This window comes from Lonchura striata, chromosome 3 (genome assembly GCF_050655825.1).
Source record: "Lonchura striata isolate lonStrDom1 chromosome 3, ASM5065582v1, whole genome shotgun sequence".
Lineage (NCBI taxonomy): Eukaryota > Metazoa > Chordata > Aves > Passeriformes > Estrildidae > Lonchura > Lonchura striata.
This window is the reverse complement of record NC_140705.1, coordinates 97166313-97190498: the sequence shown is the minus strand read 5'-3', so window position 1 is coordinate 97190498 and position 24186 is coordinate 97166313. Positions and strand designations below refer to the sequence as shown.

The following is a 24186-nucleotide window of genomic DNA, read 5'->3' as shown; positions in this document are numbered from 1 at the left end:
ACCAGCCAGGAGGGAATGGAGCTGCCTTCAGGCTCTATAGCCTGATTCCTCCTTCACTGCAGAAACAATCTGGGGGTTTTTGTGGCCTTTGGTCCAAAGTGCTCCCTCCGGCCCTGCCCACAGCGCAGCGGAGAGGGAGAGGAGCCAGGGGAGTGTTTGGCTGTGCCAAGCAGCTCTGATTCTCCTGGGTGCTTTGGTATTCTCCAGTGCAGAAATCACAGGGTGGCACTCAGAAACCACCAGTGGGAGCCAAAAACATAAAAAAAAATTGGATCAGCCTTCAGTGGCCTTCCCTGCAGAAGGGGGATGGAGAAATTCAGGCCTCTCTGGGTAGCTGCCACTGATCCTGGGCCTCCCACAGCCTCAGTTCTGCTCTCCCCCTGCCTTGCTCCCTGCAGAGCCAGTTCCTGTTTGTCGAGATCTGTTCCCAGCGAAGGGTCCTCCCCTACTCTTGGTTTTATGCAACACTGCTGGAGCCTGATTCACCCCCTATCCATGGACATGAAAGGCTGTTCCAAGGCTGCCACAACTGCACAGGGCAGACACTGACTGCACACCAGGGGAATACTTCCCATATGCCTTTATTTGCAATGTTACTGGACTTTTTTACAGGCACTGTGCGTTGGTGTTCCAGACCGGTTTGGATTTTTTTTTCTGTATTACCCAATGACCGAGAAGTGTGGTGGGAGCAGGGAAAATCCCTCACAGCAACCATTCCAGCCTCCAGGAAAGCATAAGACATCTGAGAGAAATAATCTGCTTCTTCTGAAGCCACAAAGCGAGGGATCTGGTTTATAAACAGGCTTAAAAAATAGCATACATATATGAGAGCAGCTCGAAGCTAAAGTACAGCAGTAAGTGGTACATAGCTACGCGGTATCTGTTCACACCCTTTCTCCAAAGCTGGAAAAGGCATGGCTTAAAAACTAAAAACACAGTTAAAAAAAAAAAAAAAAGATTCCATGCATTAAATTTTAGTGTTTTGTGCAATTAAAATGGGATGAAAATAAATATAACTTAAAAAACCCCAACCTTTTTTCCATGACACTAATGGAACAGAGGCAAAGTCTATAAGGCACTTCTACATGGGCTAGTCTAGAAAGCTTGGCAAGGAGCTAAAACAGTGCAACCATTTACAATGGCATCTGATGAGCAAAAGACACCTGTCTGATGAGCTATGAACTGAGAAAAACCTTAGGAAACTTCAGTCCTTGGGAAAGACGCTTGGCAGCAGTGGCCAACTCCTCCTCCTTATTGCTGCAAGGGAGGTCTCCCCTCAAGGGTGCTGGACCCACCAAACTATGGCAGAGGGGCTCTGGAGCCCTGCTTCTGGGGACTGAGACAGGACAGTGGGTTTAGGATGGATGGAGCAGGTGAGGGACTCGTGGCTGCCAGGCTCCTGCACCACCTCCTGAGCTGCACGTTCCTCGACGCGAGGCTCCTGCAGCCTCCCCTCCCTGCCAGCCTCTCCAGGAATGACCTTTAGCGCACCAGCCCTGCTGCTGCTCGCTTCAAATGTTCCAGGAAGTTAAAAAATAGCCTCCACCCTAAACAGGGAACTGGGTGTTTTCACAGGAGCGGGAGCACAGGGGCCATCACACAGCCACAGCCCACTGGGGAGCGGTGCAGCCACAGGCAGCTCTGGGAAAAGGGGAAGGCATGGGGATGCCTGATCCCAGCTCTGCTTTGCCAAAGGTGTCTAACCCGGGTGATGCCTTGCTGCTGTGACCCTTCACCTGATGCAGATGGAAATTACAGACATGCTCCAGGCAGGATGGTGGCCTGGGCTAGGTGTGAGCATTGGTGGCACTACAAATGTGCTCAGCTGCTGACAAAAAAGACTGATCAACCTGGATGGCTACTTTAGGTCTCATAGTAGTCCTTTATGAGCTATTTTTCCCAGCTAGGGAGGATTGGAGACCCCAGCTAAGTTAGGCTGAAAGCAGTTCCTAATGGGGGAGCTGGCGCTCTAGAGAGGACCCCAAAGTTTTGCTCACCAGGGCACCCAGCATGGGGGATGTGGGTGGGAAGCACCTGGCCATGGCAAATACCTGTGCCTGACTACGTAGCTCTGCAGCAGGAGGGAAACCTTCATCCTCCAGTGCCACTCAAAAATAACTGAGCAACTTCTACAAGATGTCTTGAACACAAATTAAACCCCAAATCTGCCCTTCTAGCAGCTCTGAAGGACTTCGCACAGCCAGCTCCCTGGGCTGAAAGGTGCTGGCAGAGACAACTAAAGGGTTCCCACTACAGTGTCCTTCACCATCTCCACACCTCGCTCACACTCTCTGACTGCCAGAGGGTCCTGGGCACGGTCACTGTGTGTTTTCAGGATGATCCTGGTGCAGGAAGAGGCTCCTTCCTCCACCAGCCCTCTTAACACCAGGCTGAGCAAGAGACAAAAGCAGGATAGGCAAAGCATGCACTTGCCTAAGCAACCCCACCGGGGGGCTGCCCCGGGCCACCTACTCCCATTGACTCTGCAAAGCCAAGGTTTCAAGTTCAGCTTTTGTTGTGGCAGGTTAGCTCTCTATTTACAAGGAGGGGTGGGGGAAAACAACCAAGACAACCTAAAAAAACCACAACAAAAACACATTAAATAGGGAGAGAATAGCTTTCAAATGGGGAGGGCAACGGCTGGAAAGTGTCTTGTAGTGCAGTTCAGAAGAGTCAGTCGGGGGCAGGTTGGGAGTAGTGGCAGAGTCGGATGTGTGGCTTTAATGCAAGTCTTCGCTCTGGGACAACTCTGTCAGGATCTGAATGAGGTTGTCCAGCCCCCAGAGGTAGCCATCCTCTCTGTTCCCTTCCACCCAGGGCACGTTGTGCTGGAGAACTTGTCCCTCTGGCAGTGGGGTGGTTTTCCCAAAGTCAATCATCCAGACTTTGGCTTGTTCCTGCTTGTCGTGAATGAAGAGGAGAGAGCTCCCAATTACCTGTGGAGAGGTGAGACCAATTAGTGGTGCTGCTGTTGCTCATTTTCAGCCCTCTTTGGGGCTTTCAGACACCTTATCTTAGGCTTCATTTCCAAGAGATGCTGCTGAAATTTTGCATGAGGTAAAGCAATCTCTGGGTGTTGCTGGTTGTGTTTGCACAGGCAAATGGGGCATTTGGACAAGCTGATTTACTCATACAAATCCCAGGTCTTGGCAGAAGGAGAGGATCAGAAAAACATGGGCATGAAAGATAAAGATGTCATTTTGGAAAATGAGCTAAGGTCCCTTAGCAAGGAGTGAGAGGAATTGTCTCAGACTTCAGATGGGGATTTTTTTCAAGGCTGGTTCTTTGTGATCAGCCTGTGCTCTTTGCACTCACCAGTCCTGCAGACACCACTGCAGGGATGGGGACACTCCAAGTACAAGTAACTTGCAACCTGTTGCCTCCTGCCTCAAACACCATCCAATTACATCCAGACTGCCCCTAGAATATCCTCCTGGCACTCACAGCACTCTGGGGGTGCAAGGTATAGAGCTGCATGCTCATGAATTTCCTTTTCCCTGAGTTTACTCAGCTGCATCTGCTTTGAAGGGCTTTTTCATATCCTGAACAGCCTTTGGGGAAATCCTGCAGCAAGAAGTGGCCTGGGCAAGACCAGCGAAGCCAACAGGTGGATTTGAGCTCTGACAACAAGAGTCTTAAGGCCTGTTGCAGTGGGATGAGACCCCCCAAGCCCAATAGTCACCACACACAAAGCAGAGAGATGCTCAGCAGCTCTGCTGTGGCTTCCCAGAGCTTAGGAAACATGTATCAGTATCAAGCCAGTCACCATTGTGCTCTTCTGCTTAATCTCTTCCTCCAGTCAGAAGATTTTAGCGGGGGCTTCTACAGAAAAGCACCAATGGGTGCATTTCAGAGCTGTCCCAAATGAAAACTGCTTTCCAAATACTCTCTGATATGAGTGAATTGGTGAATTATGAACTCACTTGCCCCTGTGTCACCAATAGGGACCTTGGTGACTGGAGTGCAAGGGCTGTAGCAGAGGTGATGCAGAGCACTGAGAGTCATGAGTGGCCCATATGATGTGTAGGTACATGGAAGAGAATCCAGCTGGTGTCAGCCCTCCAGAACAGCAGCACTACATGTTACTGGGGACTCCCACATCCGTGCTATCAGCAGGGCTTAGCCTGAGGTTTGCCTTTAGACAAGGGTTTTGAACAGGATGCATGTACTGTTTGCAAAAGCTGTTATGAATTTACATTTTTCAGGAGACTTTTTCCTCCAGTGTTTTGGGAAACCATCCAAGGTCCAGAGATGTGTATTATTTCCAAGACATGCTTATCTTTAGCTCTCCTTCTGCTAACCTCTTACAGTCCTCTCTTGGCCAGGACATTCTAATTTTAAGGAAAAGCCTTTTGCTGACATTCTTCATTTGTGTGTCCTGGATTGCCCAATTCCCCTGCAGCTCCTTGGAGGAGCCCTGCTCAGCAAGGGCCCCACAGAGGGACACAGAGCTTGGCAGACCTTCTGCTGTGCTTCATCTCAAAGCAGGATGGAAAGTCAAAGCTCCTGCTTTTTAATTTTTAAGGAGTGGAAACTCCTTTCAAACCCTATTTGAAAGGCTGCTTTGTTTCTGTGTTTTCAAATGAAACCCTGGCACTCGGTTTCAGGGAGAATTTTGTTTCCTGTGTTGAACTACCCTGAAACCTTCAGTTTTGACATTTCCCTTCCAACTGCCTTCCAAGCACTGCCACCAGGAGGCACAGCCCCATCTGCCTTTGGCTCCTGGCAGGACCTTCTGTGTCTGGCTGGTGCTGAGGTGGCTCATGTGCCTCTGGATGAGGGACAGTGGGCTGTGGCTCTGAGCCCCGGGAGGCAGAGGTTCCTATGAGGCTCTTTATTTCCCACACATCACATGAGAAGGACATGCACTCTCATGTTTTGTTAAGTAGACACAATAGCAAAATTATTGTATTAAATTGTGGAGCATTTCAGTTCCTAAAATGGCCAAAAAATATAGTGTTCCCTCCTTGTTTTCCCATCAGCACTGAGTCTTCACTATAGAAAATGTTGGTATCATGGACGCTCATTTCTGTATGAAATTTCTTCAAAAGACAGAGTTTGTACTCTGGTGCCCCAACCAGCTCAGGAAAGGCACATTTGGGGTATCTGCAATTTATGGCTGTGTTGAAGCCTTGCTTGATCATGTGGAGCAACTGTCAGCCAAATGATACCTGACATGCATTCAAACAGACATTTCTCCTGAGAAAACCCCTGTGCTTTCACACTAGGGAATTGTCCCTGTCATAAACAGCCTGAGTTTCTCCTAGATCTCCTAGTTCAGTGTTTGAACATTGGCTTTCAGGAGATTTGAGCCCGTGTCAGATGCACAAACATTCTATGCTATCATCTATATTTGCACATAAGTATCACATACGCATATGAAAATACAGATATAAGAATAAACCAGGCCCTGACTTTGACTTCTCTCCTTGGACAAGCTGGGATTAAACAGTTTGCCTCTCCAGGCAGATCTATCTAAACAGCAGTATTACCTCATGGCACTTGAAGAACGGGGATGTCTCCAGGGTAGCACGGATACCCTTCAACCGGTTAAGGTAACTGTTCTGGAATTACAAAAAAAAAAAAAAAAAAAAAAAAAAAAAATCCCAAATCCAAGCCATTAGTTTTGCAGGAAACCTACATAAAAACCACAGCATTGGGGCAGACAGGAAAGTCACCCCCACACCCAGCATCCTCCCACAGACCTTTCCCTTTGGAGAGTGTTCCCTCTTTTTTATGACCCACTTTTCCTTTTGGCTTCTAGAGCACCCTGTGAGCTCCTGTGGCTTTCAAAACTTAGTGAAAGCATCTTCTTTTGCTGAACTGGTGCTTTCTGCAGAGTACCCCTGCTGCATCCATGCTGGGAACACCTAATTCAGCAGCTGCTACTTTTTCTTCTCCCTTGCACTCTCTTAACAGATCAACTCTTCACTTCATCTGTCTTTTTAGCACTCAGTCAGTCACAGATCATGAGACACTCCTGCAACTCCATTATCAGCACTTTTGCACAGCTGGTCTCGTAGGCAGAAGGGTTTTCACAGTGACCAGCACATAGGTCAAGACCCACAAGCCTGTTAGAGCATCCCTGCAAATTGCTGGAAGGCACTAAACATTCTCAGGGGGCTCCACTGATTTCGGGGTTTATATAGAAAAATCAAGCACAGGAACACACACACAGCAAGTATCTGGGCACTATAACACACTTGCAAGGGGAGATGGGGATCGCTGTATAAAAATGAAGTGTCCAAGGAGCCCCATCCAGAGCCACAGCATGATGTGTGCTCCAAGTTCTTTGGGGATAAAATGCAGCCAGGCAACTTCATCTTCAGATCTAGGAAAACCCCTGGGTAACTCTTGTGAAAGCAAGCATGCCAGTTTGAAGGACACAGTACCAAGGGCCACTCCAACTGGAGCCTTGCATTTGGAGTCTTTATACAGTGCAGCTTAAAATGGAAGTGCTTTGTCAAATAGGTTATTTGACACAGTTGGTGTAAATTGTTTACAGCCAGATCTCTTATTCTCCTGGCAACTTAGGGAAGCTTGGAAAATGCTGCCTGTGGCTTGCCCTTGTGAAGTGTGCCTGGCACGGGATCACTCTTCTGCAAGACTGGGTACAGGCAACCCCCCCGGCAGGATGGGAGCCCCCACCACTCATACTGGGGCACAGAAAGGGCTCGGGGTGACCAGCCCAGGGATGAGGGACAGAGCATGGCTGTGACTACACAGTGGGTTTTGGGGGCCAATCCTGGAGATCCTCAGCAGATTCAGACTCGGGTCAAGCAGTGCTGCTGCAGCCAAGTCCCCTCCCAGCTCTCCACTGCTTTCCCCTCACCCTGCACCAAGATGGTGTTTCTCTTTGACATTTCTCATGCTTTTTAACAGACATTGCTCAGGCTTCAGCCTTCAGGCCAGGGACCTGATGAGCTGAGGTCAGGCTCCACAGAAATGCCCTCTCCAAGCAGTGCCCCCAACATCCCCCACTCACCAAAACATTCCTGTTTCCTCTGGTGAACTCACGGAAAGCCTCCATGACTTGTTCCTTTGTCCGTGTCTTCTTGAAGTCCCGGTTCACAGTGCCGTCCTCTTTCTTGAAAAGAAGGGACAGGGGTGAGTTGGATGGGGAGGAAGGAAGCTTGGGCAGGAGTAGCGTTTCTGCAGCCATGCATGTTGCCAAGTAGGATGTGGACCAGCGTTTTTGGCAGCTGAAGGATGTGTCTGTGGAGCAGGGGTGAGCAGAGGCAGCAGGTCTCTGCTTGCACATCCCAAGTTATCCCACAGCCCCCATGCACTGATGTCTACTGCAAATGGAACTCTCCATCGTCAAATACTTGCCAAGGTCACTGGCAATGTGGACTAATTCTCTTCACAGACCTGGTGCTTGCTGTTAACAGAGGCTGGAGACAACCTGTTTCTGGTGTTTCTGTACCCAAATGGTTTCCCATGGCTGCTGTGGCTGAGAATGGCACTGACACCAGCCCTGGAGCCTGGCTCCCTGGGCTGTCTCTCTGGCTTGTGGAGGACAGCAGAGCATGATCATGATGGGACAGAACCAAGTGTGGATGGAAACAACATCTCAGAAGCAGGAACAAAACGGGTCCATAAGAAATCCTCCAAGGATTGCAGCAAGGAGCAAGCCCATGGCTGTCTGGTCTCACTGGTCCTTTGATAGTCCATGAATCACAAACCCTTCAAGGCAGCAGCCTGGCACCGAGATGCAGCAAGCAGCCTTGTGCTCTCCTCTGCCTTTTCCCCAGTGGCACATCCATCATTGGCCTGCCATGGCATGGCTTGTCCATTGCAGAGACCATACTCAGCCCTGGCTCAGAGGCTCCCATCTGACCCTCTGGGCAGCTTTGTAGGTCTCTCCCCATTTCCCTGGTCCTTCTGGGGCTCTGATTTTTACATCAACTCCTTTCATTGTCCAGAGGGGCCGTGGGACAGGCAGGCAGATCTCACTTCCTGGATACAGGGGCTATTTTAAACCACATTTGCTTGTGCTCACAGCTCTATTACAGGGCTCCATCCCACTGCCCTAGACAGCTCGTTTGCACACAATACAGCAATGGGACAGGGGCCAAAAGACATCCTGTGGGCTGGGGAAGATGAAGGATGAAGAAGCAGAGCAGAGGCTGGGGAGGAAGAAGGCACAATGAAATCACCTGCCCTGGAGATTAGAGACCCGTCCAGGGAAGTGCCCCAGCACAGGGCAATGTGCATCCCCCTCAAGAGGGGGCTTTCTGTGGGCATGGTAGCCCACCCTGGGGGAATACTGAGTGCCCAAAGTGAGCCTGCCACCAAATCAGCACCTGAAGTGCAGTTTGGGATGAATCACACAGCACACTTCAGCTTCCAGCTTGTGTAAGCATTAACAAAGGCTGTAACAAAAGAAATGTACAAAAGAAAAACTCCAGGAAAAATTTTGTGCCAATTGCAACGACTGGACCCAGCTTCAAATAACCCTGACTGTTGTGCTGCCACAGGGTTCAAAAGCAATGCTCAGGGCTGGCAGAGTGTGTATTGGTAGGGGTCAGGGACAACCTTTTCACTGGAGCCTCTGTGCTGCTGATGGCCCATGCAGAGCTGGGATCTCTGCTCTCAGCTGTGACCTTGCTGAGGATGCTCTAGTGGCACGTGTGTGATGTACAGGGGAAGGGCACTTTGCAGCTACATGTCCCTCATGTAAGCCCTGACATGGCAGCTCAGAAATGAACCCACCCGCTCCCAGGAGGATGATCAAGATCAACCTGGAGAAGGGCCACAGCACTAATTTCATGTGTAAAGAGCACAACTTTCCACAAAGCATCCAAGAAAGGAGATGGACTTCTGAGTGCTCCTAAAAATAAATGAAAATCACAGATGGCCTTTCCGATAAGGCAGTCTCAGCTTCAGGAAAGCCAAGCAGCCTATCCCTAGTGCTGCTCCCAGCATTACCCGCCTCCTGCAGTTTCCTTGCCCAGCCAGAGGTTGCTGCTGAGGCTGACAACTGCCATGACATTCACAGGTGTCTGAGCCCCGAGGGGGCTGCCTTCCACGCAGAAGAAATGTGAGGGGGGCTGATAAGGACTGTCACAACCTCCACCCCAGCAGCGATTCCAGCTCATGCTGGCGTCACTGGCGCACGGCTCAGCTCAGCCAGATCTCCCTCCAGCACTGCCTCCAGCCTCAGATGGGGCTTGGAGCTGCCTGGCTTGGCAAAGTTAGGTGGAGGCTTTCCAGGCTGGCTTTGGGACCCTGCAAACATTCCAGCCCTGGGGAATGCCATCACACTGTGGCCTTGCTGCAGGCAATGGTGAGTAACACTCAGACCAGAGCAGCAGCTCAGGAGTGTCATTTCTTACAGTGAGCCCAGCAAGTTTCAATTGGGCCACCAGGGATCATTTGTGTTACTTTCAGCATGGAAATTTTATTAATAGCTACTGTTTCCAACAGGTTCTAGCTATTCCAGAAAATCAGATGAATATCATTATCTCCTTTTGCAAAGGAAAATTTCCATTTTAAAGAGGAAGAACTGGATCCTCAAGGCCACCTGGGAAAGGGAGAGCTCAGTCAGGAAAGGGTTGCTATCCTCATGCCCAACCCTGAACTCCCTGTTTACCTTACCTGACTGTGTTATCTAAAAGGCTTCCACTGCTCCTCTCCTTCCTATGACCCCTTCCCACACGTCCAGGGTCAAATCCTGTCCTTCCCTTGCACTTCTCAGAACTCTCCTCTAGCAGCCCCCATCCATGAGCGAGGGGCAGGGCAGATTCATTGCTGCTCTTCACAGGGAAGCATCTACAGCAAGAAATAAAACCTGGGAAGCCAGCCAGGGTACCAAAGGCACTTTCCCTAACACAGAAACTCAATCCCAGAATAGAGAACAGGGATACAGCACAGCATGACCAGCCCTGTTGGAAAAACAGCCAGCCGTGAAACAGCATGAACTGCTAATGCTTTAGCTTAGGGGAAAATAACCCAGAAGCTGAGGGATTTAAGGAGAATTACAGTAATTAGAGCCTTGATCAAATTAGTCAGCCCCCTAGCAGCAGCAGGAATACTGCTGGAGGCCAGAACTTCTCAACATTTTTCAATTAAAGGGCTGCTTCACCTCTTTGAAAAAAATCCACTGCTCAGATCAGGCAGCAACTCATTTATGGTTGGCTAAACAAAGGTGCAAATCTCATAACGGCTTCATGGCCTTTATTTCCCTCCACAATGTTTTTGGCCTCCCTGGGAATATTGTTTGTTTGGATTTTTTTTTTTTTTCATTTTTTAATTTCAAGTCCTTCATATATAATCTGCCCCCTAAACATGCCCAGACTGAGAAGAACCACTGGAGGCTAAGGATCTATCATGCTGGACTATAAATAGACAGATATTTCTGATTACACCAAGAAAGCAGGAAGAAGAAGCAGTTCATGAGAGCTTTAGTCCCAGCTTGTCCCCCTTTTTTATATAGCCTCAGTTTTATAAAAAGCAAAACAGCAGCAATGGGAACTAGGCATGGGGTTGTCCCAAACTGGAGGAGCTCACAGTGTGCTTATGGGCATCCACAGCAGGAAAGGGTCTTTGGGAGACCTGGAGAGATCAGGGAAGAGCTGCATGAGCAAGAAGGTGCCCTGACCCAATGTAGGCACTGCAGGAAGCTGCTGTGGGGAGCATGGATCATCAGCATCCTAGGCAGAGACAGGGAATGGGCAGGGGTGCCTTGCATTGTCTGCCAGGAAACCTTTGAAGGTGCTCAGCCCAAGAGCTGCTCCTGGGGCTTCTGAGAGTTTTTGAGTTAGAGGTAAATGCATTATATCCTGCTGGCCATGAAACAGCTGAAGGAAGAAGGTGCAATATGCACAGAGCAAGAGACAACTCCCTTCTGTGAGTGGTTAGAAGCAGCAGCTCAGAGTGACCCACTCCTGCTGACCTTTTAAACCCATGGTCTGACACCTGCATTTCTTTGTTGGTGAGGTGAAGGGAAATGCTACCAGGGCAGTCTAACAAAATCTGGTGTGAGGGCTTTATCAGAGAACAGCCTAATTTGTTTTTAATTCTATCATTTTAATACCACTATCTCAGGCAGGAGGTTAGGCTACAGAGACCCAGATAGGCACGCTGGGGGAATTCTGTCCAACTCAGAGAGTAGAAAAATAATCTGTGATCAAGAGAAAGAAACTCCTCCAATCAAGACACATGCACATATTGAGCCATCGTTTCCACAAAGAACAAGTTGCTGCTCTGAGCTATTGCCTGGGCCCTCAGCAGCTACCCAAGCCTGAATTACTGCAAACACAACTTGACAGAGCTCCCCATGGCTGCCAAGCCAACATCATGCCCAGACATGCAATGAAACCCTTGGCTCAAGTGTGATATTACATTTAAATCACACTGGCTGGCTATCAAAAGGCATAGGCCATTGCTAGTGCTCATGCAAGCAGTATCACTAATACTCTGTGGTTACAGACCTACTGTTCAAGTGCCAGACATCTTTCTTGCCCCCTTGGAGAAAAATCTCCTGGACTGGCTCATCTACTGGGGACACAGAAGCATCCCAGCTGGTGTCTCCAGAAATGTGAGTGCTGCTCTGAGCAAGAGCAGTCAGCAGGTTACATGTGCATGAAGGTGCTGAAAGTAAGTGTAGCTGTGTGTGTTTGTCCCATTTCATAGGGCTCAGCTGCTGAATCTTCCTGGACAGGCTTGTAAACACATCCTCTTTACTGACTGTGGCTAAGCTCACAGCTCCAACCACAGATGGGCACACGTTCAAGCTGGGATTTGGATTAATGGCTCAGCCCAGTGGCAGAGCAGAATTGAAAGCAAACAACTAATTTGGATCTTCAAGTTGGAGGATGGCACTTTGTATTTTGCAGGGAATGAGAAATCAACCAAATAGCTGATGTAATGAGATTATGTCTAAAACCATCCTCAGGATGCCCTGAGATCAGCTGCATTCTCAGAAGAGCAGCAGTGCCCCGGGTGAGGTGCCTGTGTGCTGGTTTGGCTGCAGGGGCCTGCTGTCACCACCAGCCTGCTGCATGTGTACCTCTGTGAGTTTGGCTAGTGAGCACTCCCAGCAGCTGATCCCCTGCTGACACAGCTGGCCAGACTCACCTTTATCCCCTCGATCCTGAAGCCCAGTGTGGCGGTGGAGCTGATGGTCTCCCTCCACTGCATGTAGCGGGGCTTGGTCACTGCCCGCAGCACGTTCTCCTCCTCAGTGGGGGCGTCGGGGTCCACCTCAATCATCTTCTGGTACATGTCCTTCCTCAGGCTCGGCTTCTTCCGGGCCTTTATCAGCTCCTCCTCCAGGTATGTTCTGCAGGGAGTGTGGGGGTGTGTGAACAGGGCCACCACACAAGGTGCCATATACCCACAGACAGCCCTCGCCCCAGAAATCAGGCTGATGTAGGACAGCTGATCCCCAAGGAGTAGTGCAGCATAGGAAATAATGGAGCAAGCCTCATTGATCCTGATTTAATTATCAATCCATCATCAACACCCGATATCTTTTCAGTTCATCAAGGAACCACAACCACTCTGGCAATAAAAAGGAATGTTATTTCTCACAGGTGCTCATGGCTGTGCTGCTGCCACTCCAGCAGCCTCTTCATGCCATCCCTTATCCTGGAGGGCCCATACTCCAAAGTTCAGGAAACCTGAGCTCTCACTTGAGCTAAACATGGCTTTCAAGATATGCCCAGGAAACTGTGCACATGCTCTGGGAGCCAGCTGAATTGAAGGCAAGAGGGATGTTCCAGTGTCCCATCCTTCAGCATCAGCTGCTGCTCCCTTTCAGGATCAGCCAAAGCTGCTCCCATGCCTCTCTTGTGCTCTTCCATCCCCCCACTCTGTGCACCATGAGGGCTCTGCCTCACCAGATGCTAAACAGGGTGTTTTCACACAGAGCTGTTCCATTGATGATGATGATTTTGCCCAGTATAGGTCTGCTTCAAGTGGACTTCTTAGCAACAGCTTTCTCTACAAGATGAAGCACAGAAAGGGATGCAACCTTGGCCAGATGCTTACCAGCACCCCAGGTCCACAGAGTGTAGCCAGGATGGGGGAATGGGGGAAGGAGGATGGAAGATGCAGAGGAGTGTGCAAAGACCTTGATTTTATCCATACTTCAGAGAAACACCCCTCTGTGTCAGAGCACAGTAGTGGAAAAGTTCTGCATTCTGGCATGCATAAAACCATCATCCACAAAGTAATACTTCCTACAGCAATAATAAACCACCATGGAATTCCTCTCACAGTTCCCAAATCAACCCTGGCTCAGGCTGGAAGATGTCCAGGCTCTCCTCAAACAACCCACCAAGTTGGGTGAAATGTCCCAGCAAAACAACCCAGGAATGACCCTATCTGTCACTGTTCTACACCTCCCACTAGTCACGCCCAGCTCTGCAGAGAGACAGTGCCCTCTGCCCATGTCCCCTGTGCCAAAATCCCAGCACTGAGTATGTGCTTCACCTCCAGAACCAAGCAAAACAAACTGAGAGGGTGCTGAGAAGACTCTGTGGGACAATTTTCCTGTGTCCCACAAGGCAAACTGGTGCCTTTGCTTAGGGCAGACACCCCCAGGCCACCAGCCCCTTTGAAAAATACTGCAGGTAAGAGCAATGAAAGTCTTTGGCTGAGATCACCAAACCCATTCTTTTGGTGCAGATGGAATAAAACAGCAGAATAAAGCAGCAGCATGCTAGAAGTGCTGCTCACACTGCTCAGAGAGCTAGAATTTCTTATAAGAATGACAGATCATCAGTGTCTGTGGCTTGGTCCTCTCCATCGCCTCAGGCTTGTGCCATCACCAAGGCTTAAGAAAGACAAAGCCTTGTTTAGGAACGACTGGAGTAGGCTGCCACATCCCAAAGCCAGGTTGGCATGAAAAAAACCAACCTGTATCTGCCTGGCAGCAAGCTGCTGGCTCAGAGGACAGGTTTAATACTCCTGAGGTTTAGATTATTTGCTCAGCCATGGGGATGCCCCATTCCACAGCATTAACTCCATTCATCCTCTCTCACCGGCTCCTCCCACAGCACCATCTTATTTCAGGATGATGATGCCCTTTGCCTGAGCTCCAAAACCCCAGGTGCATAAATCACCTGACATGTGATCTGTGCATGAGAAGCTTTCTTCTTCCCAGAGACAGCCACAGGAGCATCTGGGCAGCACGTCCAGCAGCTCTTCTTCTGGTGGCTGCTGTCTGGGTCCAGAGCGAGTCCTGTTTCCTTCCCACAGCAGCATGTGTGTGCCAGCCGGGGCCACATGGCTGCGCCGGGCCCTCTGCCCTTCCCTCCACCCCTCCGGTGGAAAGTATTTCCCGCCTCTTCCCTGCCGACAGCCGGGCACGCCAGTTCAGTTTCACATCGGGATTCAGGAGGGGAAAAAAGAATTCCTCCCTCCCACAGAAACCATCAGCTTTTCCAGCAGCGCGTCTCCACCATGTCTGGCTGCGCCTTTGCCAGCGAGGGGGGTCTCAACCCTTCCTGCCACCAGCCTGCAGCACACCCAGGGCTGAGGGGTGGCCTGAGACTGCTCCAGAACTGGCAGCCACCTGGGGTCACCAGCCCTGCTCACATCTGCTCTGGGACACCCTTGTCAGCTGTGGCACAGCTCACTCAAAAACTGCTGCTGTCCAAGTGGCTGTAGCCTGGGATCCTGGTGGATCTGGACAGATGGTCCTCAAGGAGGACATGGGTAATGTTGCTCATCTGTTAGGAAATATTTCAAGAGCTTTGCATAAAAGGCACTGAACTACTTAGCACACGTATTTTATCCCTCCAGTGCGCATCGGAGCAAAGGCTGAGCAGAGGGAAAATTTCTCGCTCACTGAAATTGTGCGTTTCAAGTGTCTTTATTGCATCCATCTGGCACCCTGGGCAGGATCTCCTACACCCCATCCCTTGGCTGTGTCCTCATGTGGCAGAGAGGACATCTGAACAGCTACTGTGCCATTGCTGTGTACCCAAACCCAAGCAGAGGGTTGTCCCCTCCACCACACCAAACCTTTCCCAGCATGCAGGACAGTCAGTAAGCAGAGAAGGAAGGAGCCTGGTGTATCCTTTCTATACCCAGATTTCACCATGGCTGTCTCATGGTATTGGCTGAGCTTTATCTAAAGACAGGTGAGCCTGGTATTCTTAATTGTGTGCTTCAGGCAATTTTACCTAGGTGATGCATTTACTTTTGAGTATCCCATCTTAAAACTCAGAAAACATCCCCAATGCCACTCACCTGACCCCCATTTTGCAGTCCATAACACAAGGGGAGTCAAACTCAGCCAGGAGATCTTCCATCTGGTTGTATCGCTCGCCATCCTTGACCACATCTCCGTGGTAGGCAGGGACATAGGGCTTCAGGACATCATTCATGAGGCGGTCGAGGCACCGCTGCTCCGATTCACAGTGCTTCTTCAGTATCCTGCCATTGGCTGCCGCCTTGAAACTACCTGGTGGAGGGTGACAAGGGACAATGTGGCACTTGCTTTGGATGCCGCGGGGACAGGAAGGGCAGCCCAACACCTTGGAAGCACCTCCATTTACACCTGCACCCAAGGAGTCACTACAGGCAGGGACTGAAAAAGCTCAGGTTGCCAGAGGTTTCTGACCAGCACTGTCACACCCCAAAGAGGGCAGAGAGCTGTCCTGCAGCATGCAACACATTTGCTGCACATCCTCTGTGCACTTCTCTGTAGGTTCACATCTTTGTGTCTATGCTCATGTGTGGGGCACCTTTGTGCTGGGCAGCACCACCTGCTTTGCAGTGGGTCAGGAGGTGGGCCCGGCTCTCACCCAAAGCACCCAGCTTTCTGCTGCCTGAGGAAAAAGCAGCAGTAATTCCTGCTGGCCCTGGGAGACTGAAAGCCCAGAGCACCTTCAAACCAACCTCCACTAGCATTTAGATAAGTCACTCTCTTTTGCTAGAGGCTGGGAGCTGCAAGCTGGGACACTCATGCAGCAGCCTAAAGCAATTCAAGCCAACAAAGCTCATTAATCTGCGATAATGAAGGGCCCTGCCACCATTCTGTCCCTCCCCATGCTCTGTACCTGCGTGTCCTGCTAGCTGGATCCAAGGGTACTTCTTCTTGAAAGACATCACAAACGGGGACCAGTGCACCATATTCTTGATCTTCCTCCATGACTTGCTCTAAGGGGAAAAAAAATAATGAAGGTGAATGCAATGTTTTAAGCTTTTACTGTCTGTAAAGTCACTTCAGGCAGCATGCAGCTGTTTTGGACAGGGAAAGAGGAACCACAGCCAGCGCAGAATGGAAGCAAACAGAAAATCTGCTCTTTTCCCATTGTGCTGTGCCAAGCCACTGGGCCTCAACTCTACATTCAAAAATCACGAGTAACTTCACTAAATTGGATGGCGTTACAGCGTTGTTCCAGTTGGCTGCTGCTGCTGCAGAGCGCCCAGCCATCCGCACTGCCTCGTCCAGCTCCCTGCATCCCTCTGCGGGAGCAGCAGGGACATTAACCCATCCCTGAGCACTGCATTAGGTTGCAGCAGATGGAGCGGAAAGGCAACTCAGGACTGCCATCCAGCCACAAAAGTGAGCTGTAGGTCCTGAGGGGAGCAAGAGCACAGGCACACAGAGGCTCCCTGCCTGGCTTTTGTTCCCCCTGAAAGGCAGCTGCTGTGTCCATTAAGCTGGCAACCCACGTGTGCTGATCTGCCTGCTCTGGCCCATCTGTAACTACAGTTCAGAGAACAATTCCCTCCTGACATGTTGTGTTTCTCACCAGATAGATTGCTCAAAACTATTTACATGACTCTAACGAAGGCTGCACTGGACGTACGAAAGCCTCCCTCAATGGCTCCTTCCTGCGAGTTTTTCCCTGGATTGTTCTAGGGAACACACCACCAGTAAAAGGCAGGGGATGACCTCTTATCTTGGCCCCAGAAGGTGACGGCACAAACAAATTATGTGAACGATATACAACGGCAACAATGGAGAAATGCCTTCTTGCAGGAGCTGGGACAAACAGTGTAGTCCTTGGCTGCTCCAAGCTTCTGGGTTCAGCTGGAAGCCAGCAGATAAATTATCCTCATTTGCTCCGCTGTGAAGGCATGGGAGGGAGCCTTCCAGAAAGCCCAAGTAATCTCTTCCTCGTGTTTGGAGAACTGGCCCCTGTTCCAGTAATGCTTCACAGACAGGCAGGGAAGAGCCAGCAGCCCCAACTTGCAGTTTGGATGCTTGCTGGGGGTGAACTCACAGCACAGGAATCTGTGCTGGGAACTGCTGACATGTTTAAATGGCAAGCAAGAAGCCAGACAAAGATGTTAGTGTCTAAAGTGTGGAAATTACACCGGGTTATCCCTGCGCCGTGCACCAGCCCGCTGGGGAGCAGGGAGATGCAGGGGCTGCCCAAGTGGTGGGCAGGACAGGAGAGGGCGAGGGGAAGAATAAAGGTCTTTCCCCACCTCGCAGCCTGGGAGGAGCAGGGCAGCCCTTCCCTGGAAGGCTGCCCGCAGTCAGGAGCGTCCCAGCGCAGCCTGGCACTGGTACAGCCTTGCAGGAGTTTGGCAGGAGCTGCCCAAGCACAGGGTGACACCAGGCATCCCCTTCTCCCGAGCTCCTCCGCGCTGTGGGCTCACTCTGCCGCCTGGCTTGCTTGCTTTGGCAGAGGGGTCAGGCAGTTCCCTACCTGACATGAGGATGAATGTTTTTATTTCCACACAGAGTGCCAGAAGTTGTGTGTTTTAGCTGTTCTTTGTTCTCCTTTTGGCAGAGGGCAAAGGGGAAGCGGGGGGGTGTCCCCTCCTTTTGTTTTTAAAATAGTAACATCAAGTCCTGGTTGATGTCATGAAAAAAGGGGAAAGAAAAGTCTCTAGGGGAGTTTGGACTCTAAACGAGTGTGACCCACCTCCTCTAAAAGAAGGAGTCCTCCCTTCATTTGCAGCACAGCATCATAAGTCACTCAGTCCCAGGAAACATGCCAAGGCAATGTGCCTTCCCAAGCCAAGATTTTGGTTCATGGTGGTTAGAGCTTTATAATTAAAATCTTTAGGTACTTCAAGGTACAGGCAGAATTGAGGCAAACAGTCCCTAAAGCAGGGCAAGCCACACTGGCTTCCCCCTGTCAGGGCTTTCCCAGGAGTGATGCTCTCCATTCCAGCACTGCTGCCAGGGCAGGGTAATGACCCTGAGTCCCCTGGAGACACAAAACACAACAACAACCTTTCTGCTGATCTGAACGGGTCAGAAAGCCAATCACTCAGCACAGCCACCCAAGGAACACGTAGCACATCCTCACCCTCTTTACGCCAGAGGGAAACATTTTCATCCAGGCCTCACCCGGTTTCAGGCACACTTTTAGTCAGGTATTTCCAACCCAAGTTTTAAGGACATGTGTAACAACTTCTTTTATGGCAAAGCTTGAGGCAGCTTCATCCATTTCAAGCTGCTCCCAACCAGCTGGATATCAACTGCAGAGTCAGTTGTCACTGCTGCAGGGATGACCCACAATTCTGATCCACAGAGCCCCTTTCTCCCAGCTTCTCACAGAGGCAACCACTAGACACTAATAGGGGAAAAGAGGGACTGTTGTCTTTCCGATTCCTTCAAAAGCCACTGGATTTTTGTTTTACACCTGAGCTCCCTCCCAGTGTAATAATGAAAAATTTGCTTCATCAAAAGAATGTTGCTCTGCTGTGGGAGTGCTCAAAAGGCTGAGTTTTGCAAGGCACAGCTCCCCTACTAAATCAGCAGCTGTATGGCTACATCTGATCTCTGGGACAGGCTGCAGAGGGGGATCATGGAGGAGCAACACAGGGATCCTGCCACTCCCTTTGTAGATAGCAAAATTCTCCCTAGGTAGAGTGTTGCTCCAGAAAGTCAGACTTTGTACTTTCCCTTGAGCCCCAAGAGAGATGGGAGGTGGCTTTTGACCATCTGCAGGGTCCTTCACCCTTGCAAGAGGTCGCTGTTTATTCAGACATTGATGAGTATTCAGAGATCTCAAAGCCCATGGTTTGGGACCCTGGCCATGCCAACCCTCATGTCAGGCTCTACAGCCAGCCACAGAAAACCAGAGCCACGAGGGTCACACCACTCCAGTCTCATTCAACAACCACATGCAGGAAACAGCCCCTCTGCTGCCTCCTGCCCTGCCTAGTGCTATTAATAGACAAAGGGAGTATTAAGGCTATTTACAGTAAAGAAATCTTCTTTAACACGACCTGTTGGGAACCACAAAGTCATCACCTCCGGGCTTGTCCGTAACTTTTGGTTTACATTTCAAGGAGTTATTTGCTCACACATCCAGGAGCACAGGCACAGCTGTAGGTGCATGGAGGTGTTAGCTGTGGCAACTCCCTGGACTCAAAGGATGTTTTACCATACTGGAAGAAATAGCTCTGCAGGTGGCATTACCAAGTGATGCAGGTGAAAGGCAGATGCGTGCTCTTCTCATTTGCCTGCAAGGAGATGAACTTGCAGGTGGTCATTTCAAAAGGTGAGCACATTTCCAAGCCTTTTGCATGATCAAAGCTTGCACCTGATGTGGCACCCTGGCTCCCAGCTCTCCCCCAAACCCAGCCCTTTGCCTCCCAGAAAACTCAGGAAGCTGTGTGGACTGACTGCACTCTTACACAGGCAGTGAGAGCATGGAGCCTGCATAAGCAGGGAATATGCACGAGGTGTCTGATGCAATTTGACACTTTATTTAAAATCTGGTTCAGCATCAGCAAATGCCAACTGATTAGCTGTTAAGTAAATTATTTAGTGACTCTGGAAATATATTTAGCAAGGAGCGTCACCGTTTTCCCTAATAGTCTGCCACATGGAAAAGAGGCTCAGCAACTGCAGAACCAACTCTAAAAAAGAACTTGTCAGGATTTCTGCAGCACTCTGCTTCTGCCTCTGCCCTCTTACAGCTTTTGCTTACTTCACAGAGCAGTATCCCAAGCCAGGAGTGGGATACAGGCCAGAGGAGTTAATCCCTCCCAGTGAGGACCCACAATTGGTCAGGGGGAGAGGAGTGCTGGCAAAACAACTTTATCTGCTGTATGTTTAACTTTACTTATCTGAAGCTTAAAGCAAACTCTAGGCTTTCCCCATCTGTCAATAGAGCTTCATATGGAAAGAACAACACAGGAGAATTTAGTGCCAGCGCAGAAGGTCAGAGGATATATTGTGTTTAATTAGATTAAACAAAAAGTGACTGATGAGCTCAGTGCTTGCTGTACATTTTCTCTGTTGCATATTTATTCCTTTAATGTCTGCTCAAAGGAGACGTGCCTTTCTCGGACTGCCTGTTGCCTCCCTTTCCCAGCATGGACACTGGTGGAATTTGACTGGTGTTATTCCCCATGCATGGAGCCAGCAGGGTGCTCTTCCCTTTCCACGCATTCAGCCAGAGAGATAGGCAGTAACTGATTTAATTTGCTGAAATTATGCTTTCCTATGATTTTATGGGACCAAACGTTCCTGGAAATAGCAGGAGCTGGACCTGTATTTCAGTGCTTTTTATTAACTAGAGCATGCATGGTTAGAGGCAAGATTACACAGCTGGGCCAGGGGATGGAAAAGAGTGGGAGCAGCATTAAATTAATGATTTTCCCAATTGTGAAAAGAATTTCCTTTCTCCCAGGAAAATAATGAAATATCCTAGGATCAGAAGAGGTAGAGGAGAACTATAAGGAGACAGTAGTGTCACCAATGCTCACTGCTTCCCCACGCTTCACTGGAGTTGTTGCAGCCCAGGGATTTGCATAAGTGACACCCTGGCTTTCCCTTCCCTTTGGAGAAAGCCCTATTCCTGGGGACTTCACTTGCAGCTCTTCTAGGAAGTGACATTAAGCTGTGCTGTTGCAGGCTCCAAGATGTTTCACTCACAAGTAGGAGGGTTGGATGGCCAGAGCCTTTCTGGTTTAAAAAACCAAGGCAGAAAGGGCTGAGAAGGGCACACTTTGCTTCACAGAGCCCTCCTCTTCAATAACTAAATGAGTGGGGGAACTTTTGCCTGCAGAGTTCCCTCCGTGCCAACCTGCTCCATGGCCATGCACATACAGCCAAGGAAAAAGAGGCCATTTAGTTTTCCATGTTTAAAAGAATGAATGTGTTTTCTTTTGCTCTTCAAAAAGTTGTTAAGGTTTCCCTAGTGATGATTGTTTCCCTTGACTGGGAAAAACCTTGTCACTGCAGCCTCGGCGGGGAGGCCAGCTTTGTTCATTGTGCTGGACGCTGGGTGCGCAGGGCGGCGGGGAGAGCTGGCAGGTACCACGGAATGCCTCCTCCTGCTGTGTCCTGGCCTGGGCGTGACCAAAGTGCAGGACACCTGGTGAAAAACCTGTGATGTGATGTGATGTGGTGTGATGGTGCAGGGCTGGGGCTATGCTCTGCTTGGCTTTGCCATCTCACAGCCCCTGGCTGCCTCTGTCCTGGCAACAAGAAGAAAGAGCCCAGTGACCACTTCAGCATGCACCAGGCTGTGACCACAGACCCTGATGCTGGCAGCAAGTGACAGCCCATATTCTGAATTGTCGTCCTCCTACACAAACCCCATTCACCCTTGCCGATGCTTCTGTACTGCACGGCAGATAAATAGCCTTGTTTTGGCCAGAGTAGCAGCTGGCAATGGAGGAGGGGGGCTTTGGATCAGTGGGCATTTCCTGATTTAGTCACAAAAGGCATAATACAAGAGTTTCAGCAGCTGCCCAAAACCTGGCAGAAGCAATGCCAGTTCCATGTCTTACAGATACCACTGAGCAAAGATAAAGTGAGGTCCAACATCAGGCTTCACTTAAGTTAATACAAGGAAATACAGTGTGATGACTGACAGGCATTTCTGGGTGCCTAGAAATTTTAGAGCAAAGCCCCAAGCCTCATTAGATAAATTATTTTGATGACTGTGGTATAGATGCTCCTGTTGGGGTGTAGTTACTTCTTCTGCGGTGTAGCAGCTTCTGCTACTCTCCAAGGTCTCCATCTCATTTAGAGTGAGAAAAAATCCTAAGACATGCACTCTTTTACTTCAAACACTTTGTTTTTCAGAATAGCCAGGAAGGATTTTGCCATTCACAAGAGAGAAACCACTCCCCTCTGGTTTTGTGAGGAATGCCCTTTTCTCCAGTGGGATCAGGGAGCTCTCCCACCAAGACCAAAGATCTGGGGCAGAGGGTCCTAGAGATAAAGCTACTGTTTCTCTGCTGTCTGCAGAGATCAGCATGCGTGGTAGGGGAGCCTCAGTAAAAATGCATGAAAGCCAGGAACATCTGCTCAGATCATGGAAAAAATATTCCAGTGTATTGGAAAAAACCAGGAGCTTGTTGCAGGCTCCCTCTTCCTGCTTGTGATGAAGGCAAGGAGAATTAGAAAGAGCAGAGGCAGATGAGCGAGCAGCAGTCCTTCAGCTTGACCTCCCCGATGACAATGGAAGGAAACGGAGTGGCTGGGAGCCGGGAGCACAGCAGTCACCCATCGCCTGGAAGGACATTTGGAACCTCCTCACCCACAAAGCATGAGCAGAGCAGAGCAGCAGAGGAGGAGCCATGTCAACACCACACTCAGGGGAAATGGCTACAGAGAGGACAGGTGGTGTTACACCTCTCTGGCCAGTTCAGCAAAGAAGGAAAGATTACAAAAAAGCCTAAGTGAGCGAAGGAAAAGACTGCATTGGAGCTCAGAGTAGCTGAGCCTCAGAACTACGGTTGTCTCCATGAGGCATTTCTTCTGTGGAGAGACTTCACTGAAGCAAAGCTGAACACCTCCTAATGCAGATCAGCCACAAATGACCCTCCCATAAAGCCAGCAGAATTATTAATTGCCAGCATCAGATACATTCAGCCTACTTTCCTGAGTGGGAACTGATCCAGATCTCTGCAAATGTATTTGTTACTCATTATGTACACACCAATAAGATTTGTTAAGCAATTTTCAGCTTGGAAAAGGTGAGTGATTCAGAAACAGCAAATCACTTTTGGTGGACTGCTACTTAAGCTGTACAGTGCTTCTTCCCCAGAAAGCAGCTAGCCTTTAAAAGTCAGCAGACTATAAAAATCCTTGCTGGTAGCCAAAAGTGGGCCTTGGTGAACTGATTTGTGAGAAGAGTCCCAGAGCACTGCAGCTCATTGGTGCAACACACTGGTGCAGCCAGACCAGGCATCCAGCTAAGAAACGGGATGTGCTGCCCAAAGATCTGACCCTGCATCCCTTTATCAAGGAACTTGTCATCAGCTTTGATGGAAACTGCTCTGTTTCCATCTGGAGACTTGTGTTTGATCCCTTTCCCAGTTCCAGGGTATTCACCACCATCTTTCTGGTTCCAAGCACCGTTTCAGCTCATCAGCTCCACAGCAGCACAGCACACGCTGGGGACATGGGCTCCTGTACCAGTGCTGTCTCTAGCACTTCTCACTCTCATGCTGCCGGCAGGGAAGAATCCCTGCAGCCTTCCCAACCCTACCACTGTGAATCCCAAACTGCTTCTAGTTCCCACATGCTGAGACCAGGAGCTGTGCCCTTCTTGACAGTAAATAACTGCATCAGTCTCTGGTTACTTGATTGAAGTCCAGCTCAGGTCCCTACAGGCCAGAGCTGCAACTAAGGATACAGAAGAGACTCAGGTCTAAAAGTCACAACAGAGTGTCTCGGAGGGCAGTGATTTGGTAAGGCACAGCCTTCCTGCAAGAAACAACCTGAATACAAAACCCGTGCTTGTACATGTCAGGGATCTGGGATATATAGCTTTGCCATATCCTCCCAAGGGATGAGCCAAACCCTGCAGTCCTTTGGGAAAAAGGAGTGTCAGCACAGGGCATGTTGGGAACACGGGTAACCAAACCAGCAGGAGATTAAATAAAGTGCCAGTTATTTCCAATCTGGCTGATTTAGACTGGCAGATAGAATTAATCATACGACAGGGGCTGCCAAATGCTCTGTTCTACAATTTGAAGGTAAGTTTTCAGAGATTTAAATGAGGATTACACATTTACAGCCTGCCTGGAGGTACTTGGGTCAGAGACACAAATGCAGGAGCAACCCCAATAACTGGAACAAAGCAATACTTTGTTCTTAATATCTGCGGTTTTTGAGTCTGATTTCTTTCTGTCAGCTTCAGGAGGTGACCCAGAAATCTTGGTACTGGACTAGTGTGCTCTCTGACAAGGGCCATGACATGACCTGAAATTTCCAGAGCTCATGTCTCCAGAGAAGAGGGGTGGACAGGGATCTCCTCCCTGCACAAGGCTCAGAGCAGGCACATGCTATGG

General features: G+C 49.7%; 1 protein-coding gene across 3 annotated transcripts in view; it reads right to left on the bottom strand.

The window, feature by feature from the left end:
- Nucleotides 1-565: 565 nt before the first annotated feature.
- ITPKB (inositol-trisphosphate 3-kinase B) overlaps nucleotides 566-24186 on the bottom strand; it is a 121828-nt gene continuing 98207 nt past the window's right edge. For all 3 annotated transcript variants that reach the window (XM_085575891.1, XM_085575890.1, XM_085575889.1), the window contains 6 exons: nucleotides 16017-16116; nucleotides 15205-15418; nucleotides 12082-12286; nucleotides 6986-7087; nucleotides 5493-5564; nucleotides 566-2936 (listed from right to left, as the gene is read on the bottom strand). In XM_085575891.1, coding sequence (XP_085432017.1) covers nucleotides 2721-2936; nucleotides 5493-5564; nucleotides 6986-7087; nucleotides 12082-12286; nucleotides 15205-15418; nucleotides 16017-16116 — 909 coding nt within the window. In that variant the 3' untranslated portion in view covers nucleotides 566-2720. The remainder of the gene's footprint in view (nucleotides 2937-5492; nucleotides 5565-6985; nucleotides 7088-12081; nucleotides 12287-15204; nucleotides 15419-16016; nucleotides 16117-24186) is intronic.